Raw genomic sequence first — 12451 nt, 5'->3', positions numbered from 1 at the left:
AGGAAGAAAAATTATAGCACCTATACTGTACAGGTGCTTTCTGCATCTGAAATTGGATTTATTACTTCTTTTTCAACTAAGATGCAAAGACCTAAAAAATGTGCAGTGCTAACAGTAACAGATTATGTGAAAACAACATTTTTTTTGTGGGCGCATGAGCAAGCAGCAGAGTTTTAACAGGGTTAGAGAGCAATAATGCAAACTGCTTCGATATTCCCTCAAAGCAAAATTTTCCTGTATATTACTGGCTTATACTGGCTATTTCTTTGCTGCTTCATAGCATATAGAGTGCAAAGTGAGCATTAAGACTCATTCTGGTATCTCATAGGGGTCAGACGTTGTTAGTTTTTGTCCATATCCAGTCTAAGATGCACAATTTCACAAATCTATTTTTAACTGAATGTGCTGGCTAAATGCTTTAAATTCTCATTGCTGAATACCACACCATGTGCCTTACTAATCCTCCTGTACAGGGTACTAGTGAACAGACATGCAAGTCATATATTAAAGAGAAGAATGTAGGGTAAGGTCTGCCAAGTAGTGACACAAGTTCCACTTTAGAAACTTTTAAACTCAATTAACTCTTAGCAAAGCAAGTCATAAGAAATCTAACTTCTGTTTATGAACTTCGGAGTCCACAGTGGCCCCTTCTTTCACATGTATCTGAAATTCTGCTATGGGAACATTACTACGTGTGCCTCAAACCACAAGGCAGAGACGGAGACATTTGATGTTTTTATGGTAGGCTCCCAAGTCTCTCAAAGAGCATATTCTTGTGGGAATATCTGGGGCTGACTAACACACATGGACAACAAAAAAGTGTAGCTACCACAGGCATGTCAATCCTAACAGAGCGGCCTGGGGAAGTCTGTGCAGGAGGCATTTGGAAATCCCTTAGGGAATAGCCAAATTGCTAGGTCTTTTTTTCTGGATGGGTTTCTGAGACCTAGGTTGGGGCCTTCCTCAGTGTAAAGGGTGATGAGAGGTGTTGGAACCCTCATTATGGGAGTATGTTCCAACTAGGCACACCAGGAGCTGGAAGGGCTGTGCTTTCCTACTGCAGCTCTGTCTACAGGTGGGTTTCTGCAAGTAAGAGAAAAAGGGAGTAAGTACATGTGTTTCCATCTCCCTAGCCCTTACAGAGGACACCTTTTTGATTCATGTCCCTGCTGCAGGGCCTGCTCATGTATTTGGCATGTAATAACCAGTGGTTAAAATCCCTAAACAGGATTAGAGCCCAGGGTAGGTACTAAGGCTGTGAACCTGTGCTTGTTCTCTGCCAGACAAGCAGTTAAGCCTAATTGTTTAATGTCTCAGTTACAAAATAATTTGGTTCTTTTAGAGTAATACAGAATAACAGCTTAGGAACAAACAAATAAAATGCACATAGATAAAGGAAACATAAAAAATTCAAGTACATTTTATGTGTTTTTATAATAATGACATTTATTTTGATTCTAAGGTATATTGAATTTTAATTAATTTTAAAGTCTCTTTATCCTACCAAAGAGATGTAAAGGGAGGTGAATGTGGAGATCAGCTCTGTTTTCTTTTATGCTGTAAAATGAAGTACAGGTACTCTCAGCCACATTCAGGAAGATTTTTTGACAAGAATGTACATACCAACATTTTAATATTCTTAGTGAAATAACTGAACACTAGCAAAAATATTTATATGTATCTTAAACATATACCTTACTGAATTATTAAAGCAGTAGGAAGTTACGAAATAACAGAACTAGATGGCTATAAGAATCTTAAGAGAACATCATGATCTTTCAAGAATGTTTTCTATATAAGAATTCAGATAACATACATCATTCTGACAATTTTATTCCTTCTCTTCCTCCTCTTCCAAATAAGTTAAACCTAATACCACAAACATTTTATGCATTGAATAGACTATTTCCTCCTAAGGAATAAAGTATGGTATTGTTTGGCCTGAAAACCCATTTTTTAGTTTGAAAAATAAGGGTAAAATATATAGCTGGCTAGACCAGCTTCGCAAGGATGGCTTATGACACATAGCACCACATGTAAGAAGACTTAAATAAGATCTCCTTTGAACCTAGGTATATTAGTTTCGTTATCTTCATATTTTGCATTAACCTGCAATTAAGCGTATAGAAGCAGTGAAGATTAAGTAACTGGCTTTTAAAGTTTGCAGTCAGCTAATGAAGCTCCTAAGTAGTTTAATTTTGTGGGATGATACCCCCAATGGATTCTATATCTCCCTCAATGAAAATTATTTCAAAAGAGGTAGAATTACTTAAGCTTTCTCCATTATCAGCTCAGAGGTTTGATGATTTCAAATCTTCTCCTGACTCTTGGAGATGCATTAAAGGAAGGCCTTGAACCAATAGTGCAGTCAGGACTCAAATAGGGGAAAAGTCTATCTTCTACACAGGAAGATAAATCTTGGTCACTTTGTGGAAGGGATAGCATGATCTGGTTGTCCGCAATCACAGGGTCTTAACTTTTTCAGTTAACTTTCTATTTATCCAATTGGGAGTGGAAGTAGTGCATTAGCACTTGTGTGCTGAAACAAACTAATAGGTAAAATTAAAAGATAAGATAAAGAAAATCATAAAGGAATTGTCACTGGTCCAAACTGTAATAAATAGGCAAAATAGCTTCAGATAATTAATAAGTCACAGTATGCCTGCTTCATGATCAGAAACAATAACTGCACTTATTAAATGAGCTTAGTTGCACAGTATACTGATTTTCCCTTAAATTTTGCAAGAATTTGAATTTTGTGAATATACTTACTCTGAAAAGAATAGTAGTGATCTTCAAAGTTAAACATTATTCTTGTATTTAAACAAAGCAGGATTGCCTTGTATGGATATCTTCATATCAAAACTTGCAGTTTATATTTATAAATCACTAGATCACAGGCTTATTTTCTGTCTGATCTTTTGGTCCTGATAATACTTCTGAGTTTAAGTTATGGGTAATTTTAAGTTATGGTGTACATCTGGAATTACTTTGGTATCTATTTCTAATTATTCTGATAAATCATTAGTAGACAACAGTATGAAAGAGTCTCACCAAAAAAATACAGTTGTAAAATTAGTATTTCTTGTACATATTAAAGTTTGCTCATCTAAAGATGGAGTTCAGGATCTCTTTTTGAGAGAGGGTAAATCTGACAGAGTGAAATAGCATTTGACAAGCGCGAGCTCACAACTCAAAGTCATCAGTAGCACTGTCTATATGCCTTATGCACATTCCTGTTTCCATAGCGACAAATCCAGTATAGCATTTCCCTTTCTTTAAGGGCTTTTTTTTTTTTCATTTTGAATGGTAACGTAGATTTGTTTGACATGACAATAACATGAATATTCATGTTTTGCCACAAATGACCTAATTAAGGTCAACTTCTGTCAGAAACAGTAATGAATCTTTGGATGGATTACCATTTCTATACTCAGTAATGACTTTTCATTCCTATTAATGAATTTTTATTTATAGGTTCTTCTTTTATCTGATGACCTTGATCTTCCAAAGAGATCCACCAGGGTGGATCCTTTCAAAGGGATGAAAACTATATTGTTTATTTGGATGAAAGGGCTTATGTAGTGTATTCTAAAAGGGAATACTAAAGCTTGAGCCTTGTCACTTTTGGCGTTCTTTCTGTTTTCTAGAAATTAGGGAATGTACCATAACATTGCATAGTTCTTTAACTGACCAATCCATTAATTTAGTATTTATGCATTGTTTTCATTCCTAGAAAATGATAGAAGAATTATAAAGCACTTTCTGACATTGGCCTTGCAGAGCCCTGTTCTGGTGTTTAGCGTGCCACAATTAAACATTAGATTAGACAGTATTGCTTTGAATTCACTCCGTAGTAATATGTCATCAGCCAGCCATCACTAACCTTGAACCTCCATGTGTAGGTTGATAGCTTTTTTAGCATTCCATTATTTTCAGTTTCTCCACATCAACTGCATCATATTCACCAAGTATCAGTGTAGTTTATTCCACTAAAAAATCTGTAGGTTAAAAGTATTAAATTTTCAGTCACACTTTTCTTTTAAGCATTCTGTGCTGTGTTCTGTTCAGTGTCAGTGTCTTTAGTTCTGATTTTTCAATTTTGTCCCTCTCCTTTTCCTTGACTTGTTAGTCTGATCCAACCTCTTCTACCTCATCTGATGATTATCAATATGTTATGGAAGCTAAACTACAAGAAATGATCTCCATACGTAGGAAGGTAGTCCTACTGGACTTTACTTTCTATTGCTAAATAGAATCCATCTGATTTGTTTTCATTTTCTTTAACTTATTTTATTTTTTTTTATTGATAATCAACCATCGTGCAGTTCAGTGCTTCAGGAGCTTACAATTTTACGATGGCAGGTTTGTGTTCAAACCATGCACAGTCTGCATGTTACATTTGGCTGATTTCATTGCTCATAAATAACTCCAATGTTTTGCTGATGCTTGGATGTAACAGGCCTTTGTAGCTGACACATTTCAAGCAATGCTGTTCAGCTGCCTGTTTAAAAAAAGTTTCTTTTCGGAAAACTAAGTTTGCAGTTAGTAGTAGCTTGCTTTATGTTTTGTTTAAATTTTACTGATATAAAAACTTACAAAGCCACTTAAATTACAGAAAGACTCTTTCTATTTTTTTAAAGGCAGAAGAAAGACATGGAAACATCGAGGAACGTATGAGACACTTAGAAGCTCAACTTGAAGAGAAGAATCAGGAACTGCAAAGAGTATGTGTATTGCAGACAACTTCTGTGCACTTTTCTTCTTTTGATTTGTCAATATAGCCCTACATTATGCACTCCAGCACACAAATCTATGTCCTGGTAAATGTTTTATTTATAGCAGTGATGGCAGTTTCTTCTAGCTTTACTTAACCATCATGATATACTAGTTGACATCTAGTTGCACCGTTCAAAGTATTGTGCTGATACAAAAATGAATGTGCATTAACCAATAACTAATTACATTTCCTGTGGAATTTCTTTAAATGGCTAGAGTTACCATACTTTTTGTTTTATTTGTTAATGATACAAGTCTGTACTGGTTAATTTTGGACTCTATCAATCTGTATCTTCTATTCTACATTAAAGGCAAGGCAAAGAGAAAAAATGAATGAGGAGCACAACAAAAGATTATCAGATACCGTAGACAGACTTTTGACAGAATCCAATGAGCGTCTGCAGCTACACTTAAAAGAGAGAATGGCAGCACTTGAAGAAAAGGTACAGTGCAAAGAGCAGTATAATGTTCAGCTTAATAAAGATTCTCCTGTATGAAACATGTTCTACTTTTATCAGGATAGAGGCATCATGCTGATTTTCTATTGCCAAATATTACCACAAATATGGTCTAACTTACACATTCAACTCTTAATTGAAGAGTACACTCAAGCATCTTTCCAGAACTACTGCGAACTGGATATGCTGAATATTATGAGTCCCTTTTTCATCAGCGTGAAGTCTGATAAAGAGCTTGTAAAGGACCAGTGCACAACACGGTGTGAGTTAGTGAGAGAAAGTATATGAGAACAGAGGAACGTTTCAGATGTGCTGTCATTCCCGTATTTTAACCTGCTGATTTTACCTCACTTCCTCTGGGAAGAGTGAAATGTTGTCACCACAAGAGAAGGAGCATTTACCCTTGAAGAGGGAATGTTGTTTACAGGTTTTCCATGATGTGAGACACGGTGGGCCTGCAAAACTCAAATCTCATGACCTTTATATTCATCCTCCTTAATCCCTCCCTCTTCTGCTTAGTCACCTTCAGTTTGATCTGAGGGGAGTATTTCAGTGTCTTTCAGAAGGACATTTCAGAACCTCTCAGAGGATGTACTTCTGGTTTATATCATTGAAACAAAATGTCGTACGAAGCAAAAAATAGGCCTGCTGAAAGAACAACCTGGGAGAAATAGTTGTGTAAGAGTGTTGCGGTTGCTCAGTTCAAGGAAGATGCAAAGTTTTTGCTGTTCTTGAAAAAACATGGTCCTACATGTTTGGATTATTTCCAATGTTTAAAATGTAATATATATCAAACTGAAGCATTAAAGGATTTTAATTTTAAAGTCCAGTGGGTATGAACTTTACTAACTTGTACAGAAAGGATACATATATATGGTGATATCTGATATTTAACATATCTCTAATTTATTTCTTGTTTGCTTTTTTCCCCATCTTTTTATTGCTAGAATGTTTTGATTCAAGAATCTGAAAGTTTCAGGAAAAATCTGGAAGAGTCTTTACATGACAAGGTACTATAAAATACTGTGATTTTATCTGTTTTTATCAAAAGTTACATATTTATTATTTGGAAATATGTATATGGTACATTAATTATCTAACTAGCATGTAAAATCTTCCTGGTATCAATGATAATTCCTTTAATCACCCAGGTGCCTTAACTAGCCTTTGAGGGTCTCTAACAGTTGTTCTGAGCTAAGTTCATGGTTGAGATCCTAGCCTCAGGAAATCAATATTAAAATTCATATTGATTTCACTGGCTATGGAATTTTTGTTCTATCAGTTTCAATTCTAAAAAAAGTCTTGTTTAATGGAGATCTATGCATAACTCGTTACACTTTCATAGTGAAGAATGTAATTGCTAGATTTGATGCAATTCTTCTTAACAGTGGCATTATGCTAAATAAATCTGAAAGTGTCCGTCCTTAGTTCATTGCAAGTTAACTTGTAATACTGCTTAGTGAGTCGAATTAATTATAAATATTTCTTCCAATCCCAAATGTTAGGATTTTGATTTGAAGTTATGCTTGCTTTGACTGCAGTAGACAAATGTATGTGCATTCAGATTCACAGAAGTGTTTTTGAAATCTATCAAATCCATTTAAAAGTGGTTTTATAGAATTTAAAAAACATAGTTCCATTCAATACTAATATAATTGTATCATATGATATCCAAAATCAAGAACTTTGAGGAAAATAACAAAAGAAATATCTGTTCAAATAAATTGTTACATTCAACTACTTTCAGTTAACTTTATAGAAAGGCAGCAAGATTAAAGTCACAAAAAGGAGCTTGTAGTGCATTTTAAATAAATAAAATTTCTGTGCTATACTGTACTACCACAGTTATAAGGTGATTCAGTTGTTTTAAAATCAGGATCATACTTCACCATCAACTTAGATAACAAAAAGGACATTTCTAAAGCTGTGTCAATTGAAACAAAAGTTTCTACCATTTTGCTACCAGAGAATCTAAACCTGAATTATGGATACCAATTTTGTCTGTGTAAATAAGGTATTTTTCCACTTTTATCTCCAACATAACTTTATTGTTTTAATAGCATTAGAGTGGAAGTGAATCATAGAATCATAGAATCTTTAGGTTGGAAGGGACCTTTGAAGGTCATCTATTCCAACCCCCCTGCAGTGAGCTGGGACATCTTCAACTAGATCAGGTTGCTCAGAGCCCCGTCCAACCTGGCCTGGAATGTTTCCAGGAATGGGGCATCTACCACCTCTCTGGGCAACCTGTGCCAGTGTTTCACCGCCCTCACTGGGAAATATTTATACCTTAGATCTAGTCTGAATCTGCCCTCTTTTAGTTTAAAACCATTACCCCTTGTCCTATCGCAACAGGCCCTGCTAAAATGTCTGTCCCCACCTTTCTTATACGCCCCCGTTAAGTACTGAAAGGCTGCAATAAGGCATCCCTGGAGCCTTCTCTTCTCCAGGCTGAACAACCCCAACTCTCTCAGCCTGTCCTCACAGGAGAGGTGTTCCATCCCTCCTATCATTTTTGTGGCCTCCTCTGGACCCACTCCAACAGGTCCATGTCTTTCCTGTGCTGAGGACTCCAGAGCTGGATGCAGTACTGCGGGAGAAGGATGGACTTCACAACTCTATGAGAGTTATATTCCAAAGCCCTTTATTGTCTTGTCTGACTCCAATATATATCATAATTTTTGTTTAGTCACTGCACACACACTCATGATTGGTTACAGCTTGTTACACACATTATTGCAATTGGCTATGTACAAAATATCACGTGCTGTCCATGCGCCTCTCACACAGTCAGGATTCGCTGCTTGCAGGTGTTCCTGCACTCCTTTGCTTCTTCTTAGTTGATTACCACAGCTCCTTCTCCTCAAGGCCGAGCCATGCAGATATCCAGCTGTTTACCAGCTTCTCAATGCCACAGCTCCTTCTCCTTAAGGTTGAGCCCTTGCAGGGTGATCCCAACACAGTACTGCAGATGGGGTCTCACCAGAGCAGAGTAAGAGGGGCAGAATCAGCTCCTTTGACCCACTGGTAATGCTTCTTTTGACGTATCCCAGGATATGGTTGACCTTCTGGTCTGTGAGCGCACTTTGCTGGCTCATGTCCAGCTTTTTGTCCACCAGTACCCCCAAGTCCCTCTTGGCAGGGCTGCTCCAAATCCCTTCATCCCCCAGCCTGTATTGATACTGGGGGTTGCCCCAACCCAGGTGCAGGACCCTGCACTTGGCCTTGTTGAACCTCATGACGTTCATATGGGCCCATTCCTTGAGCTTGTCCAGGTCCCTCTGAATAGCACCCCATCCCTCAGGCGTGTCTGCTGCAACCACTCAGTTTGTTGTCTGCAAACTTGCTGAGGGTACACTCAATCTCAGCGTCTATGTCATTGATGAAGATATTAAAGAGTACTGGTCCCAATACAGACCCCTGAGGGACACCACTCATCACCAATCTCCATCTGGACATTGAGCCGTTGACCACTACCCTCTGGATGCGACCATCTTGTGACCAATTCCTCTTCCACAGAACATCAAATCCATCTCTCTCGAATTTAGAGAGAAGGATGTTGTGGGGGACCATGTCAAAGGCCTTACAGAAGTCCAGATAGATGACATCTATAGCTCTTCCCTTGTCTACTGATGTAGTCACTCCATCATAGAAGGCCACTATGTTGGTCAGGCAGGACTTGCCCTCAGTGAAGCCATGCTGGCTGGCTGTCTCAAGTCACCTCCCTGTCCTCTGTATGCCTTAGCATAGCTTCTAGGAGGATCTGCTCCATGATCTTAGCAGGCACAGAGGTGAGGCTGACAGGTCGGTAGTTCCCAGGGTCCTCCTTGCTACCCTTTTTAAAAATGGGTGCAATGTTTCCCTTTTTCCAGTCACTGGGGACTTCACCTGACTGCCAGGACTTTTCAAGCATCCTGGAGAGTGGCTTGGCAACTACATCAGCCAATTCCCTCAGGTCTCTGGGATGCATCTTGTCAGGGCCCATAGACTTGTGCATGTTCAGGTTCCTCAGGTGGTCTTAAACCTGATCTTCTCGTACAGCGGGGTGGACTTTGCTCCTCCAGTCCCCATCTTGCAGTCCATCCACTCAAGGAGTGTGGGAAGAGAGACTGCCAGTGAAGACTGAGGCAAAGAAGTCGTTGAGTACCTCAGCCTTCTCTTCATTTGTTGTTACCAGTCTGCCAGTCTTGCTCATCAGAGGGGGTACACTTTCTTTGACCTTCCTTTTCTGGCTGACACACCTGTAGAAGCCCTTCTTATTCTTTGCACCCCTTGCCAACTTCAACTCCAGCCACGCCTTGGCCCTCCTGACCCCATGCCTAAACAGCTGGGCAGCGTCCCTGTACTCTTCCCAGGATACCTGTCCCTGCTAATACAGCAGCTAATTATTTTTCAGTCTTTTTTCTGGCTTGAATGTACATATCAACTCCTAACAAAGATGAAAAATCTGGTATAAAAATCTACATTTGTATTGCAAGCATTTTTGCAAAGATGTTTTTATTTGTTATGTTTACTGATTCTTGCCTAAAGGTGGTAATTGAAATAAATAGAACACCTCCACTATCACTCTGTGCAATTGGAGATGAGTTGTCTTCACACACAGACACATACATCTGACTCCAGAGCTTCTAAATGCCCACTTTGAAGGGTTTATTTGGTCCCCTTTGATGAAGAAGCTGATGAAGCAATTTCAGATAGACAGACATAACAGCAGATATTAATAAACTCTAAATAACTAGGAAATGATACAAGTAGAGTGACCACCAATTCACCTCAGTAATTCTATTCAACAAACAAATAGTGTAAAAATAATGTGATAAGAATTACTGAATGTGATATTACTTAAGTGCAGGTCCTTTTCCTTCCTAGCATTTTGGAATCCTGAACATTTTAAACTCTAGGAACCGCAGTGTTACATCTGTATTCCATGTTCTCTCTTGATTTCTTTTAAAATTTTCTCATTTTATTAGTAGATGATAATTTTTTGTACAATTGGCAACAGTGCTGTCTGCCCTAGCGGTTGCTGTCAATATCCTTTTTGTCAGTTTGTTCCAAAAATTCAATTTTTGTGGCACACTGTCATTTTTCACTAGCACACCTCATACCAGAGTCTCATCAACTCCTAAGAGCAAGCTGTAAAGCTACAGTTCAACAAGTCACCTAAAATGTCGTTGTGCCTAAGTCTGTGTATCTATCAGTAAGATAGATACCTTGGTCTCTAAAGGGCAAAGGGTGTTTCGCCCACAGAACTATGCCTGGCACAGAGAGTGCAGTTAGTGCACTAATCAGTGCTGGTTCTTCTTTTCCTTACCCTAGCTGTGTAAGAAGAAAAAAAAAAGTTTCAAGGACAAACCTGCCCTGCCATCACTTCCAGTTAGTGGAAAAACAGTAGAGTGCTATACAACATCCTTGATGCGTATGTCTTATTATCAATAATGAGACTTGAATGAGTTCACTGCCTTTTCTTATTATAGTCGGTGCTACATTCAGAGTATCTTATCTTACTTGTTTAGCTTTACACGAGCAGTATCTCATAAAGTAAATGTATTTTGTATCACAAGTGTATCTTATTATTCTGACTTCCAGGAAAGACTTGCTGAAGAAATTGAGAAACTGAGATCTGAACTGGATCAAATGAAATTGAGGGCTGGTTCTTTAATCGAACCCACCTTGTCAAGGTAATATTTAACAACAAAAGTTTCCTCACTTTGAGTTGAAATAGAACATAAATATAAGTGTCAAGCCTTTACAACAGGGATGTGTTCAGACCACACATAAAAATAGTAATGTATTTCTTTAAAAATGTAAAATCTGTGCAATGATTATTACTGTTGCTTTTCACATTTTTCATAGGTAAATGAGGCCTTATAGCAGTGAGTAAACACTGAAATATTACTGAGATTAAGGAAAGTCTTTTAAATTATGGAATGTTTTCAAAAGTATATCCATACATCCTTTTTTTTTCCCCAGAAGACCTTAAAAATAAAGTTGAAACCATTGTCTTTAATGCTGAAGTTGATCAGCATATTGTCATATTTATTTTTCTACCAATTATATCTAACAATTACTTTTTCATTAGCAAGAAATAACTCAGCTTTGCTTAGTGTGTAGCATAAGACTACAGATCTTCAGCTAACAATCAAGTCACTATTCAGAGAGATCTGAAAATACTGTAGCAGGACATTAAAGATTATACCTTTTTTTTGGTGGAAAAGCAATATGGGAACATTAGTGAGACAGATAAAAATAGCTACTAACAGCTGAAATTAATTTATAATTCTAGAAAATCCTTCTTGCCTGAAAGTATCCCTCAAAGTAAAATTGTTACTTTATTGGTAATTGTGTGCCATGTCCTGTTTCCATGACAAGCAACATGTTAACTTATAAAACCTGCCAACCAAAGCTCATGGACCAAGACTAAATACAGAGCACTGTAATCCTCTAAAGTTATTCATGGATATTTTTTTTTTTTGCTTCCATCAGGTATTGTCTGCCCATTGTTTCCTCAGACAATTTGCTCAGTACCTGGACATGGTTCCCCCCTCAACCCTTTACTATCTCTTGGATCTCTTGGAATAATAATATTTTTCTATACATGGAGAAGTGTAAATCAATTAAATTCAGAATGTAATGCTTGTAACTGTTTGAATTTTTGTTCCTTTGGGAGTGTAAGTGTGACTACAGGCACACTCAATACTTTCTGAGAATGCTTGTGAGGACACAGACTATTGAACTGCTGCAACAAACAGCGGAGATGTTTTTGGAGCAGCCACGCTTGGAGAACAGCAGCGTTTCTTGCTGGGTAGATGAGTATCACTAGCTTGTGCTCTGTAAATCGGAGTCTGATTAGCTCTTGTCAAAGGGCTTTTTGAACTTGATAAGCTGTCTAAATATCTTGGGAATTCAGCAGGTTCCCCTAAAAGAGTATACTTCCCTTTCCATGACATCACCTTGCGAAGCTACCAGCCCTCTCAAGAATAAGGGAGCTATCAGCATTAAATACGTATTGTTCTCAGCCCATATTCAGTTCTGTATTTGCAGGAGTTTGTTCTTTCAGCAGAATAATGAAGCAGGTCAGCAGATAAATATCTGCTGCCAGAGACTGGAGCTTGTCTTTTTTCCTGACAACTTGCTGCACAAGTGCAAAGTATTATCAGCTATCAGAACAAAGTTCTATTACAGCAAATACTGTACACAGAAAACAAAAACCAGCC

The 12451-nt window shown here is 37.8% G+C and overlaps 1 protein-coding gene across 5 annotated transcripts in view; it reads left to right on the top strand.

Moving 5' to 3' along the window:
- The window catches only part of PPFIA2 (PTPRF interacting protein alpha 2), a gene marked incomplete at its 5' end in the record, with an annotated part of 338907 nt that overhangs the window by 278189 nt on the left and 48267 nt on the right, over window positions 1-12451 (top strand). For 3 of the 5 annotated variants that reach the window (XM_082013922.1, XM_082013924.1, XM_082013923.1), the window contains 4 exons: window positions 4644-4727; window positions 5091-5222; window positions 6185-6247; window positions 10824-10915. In XM_082013922.1, the coding sequence (XP_081870048.1) occupies window positions 4644-4727; window positions 5091-5222; window positions 6185-6247; window positions 10824-10915 (371 nt within the window). Of the gene's footprint in view, window positions 1-4132; window positions 4220-4643; window positions 4728-5090; window positions 5223-6184; window positions 6248-10823; window positions 10916-12451 lie in introns of all 5 variants that reach the window. The other 2 variants (XM_082013921.1, XM_082013920.1) reach the window with 1 other exon arrangement.

Source organism: Phaethon aethereus (assembly GCF_964289735.1).
Source record: "Phaethon aethereus genome assembly, chromosome: 1".
NCBI lineage: Eukaryota > Metazoa > Chordata > Aves > Phaethontiformes > Phaethontidae > Phaethon > Phaethon aethereus.
Note: the sequence above shows the minus strand (reverse complement) of the source record. Positions and strands in the feature narration are given on the sequence as shown.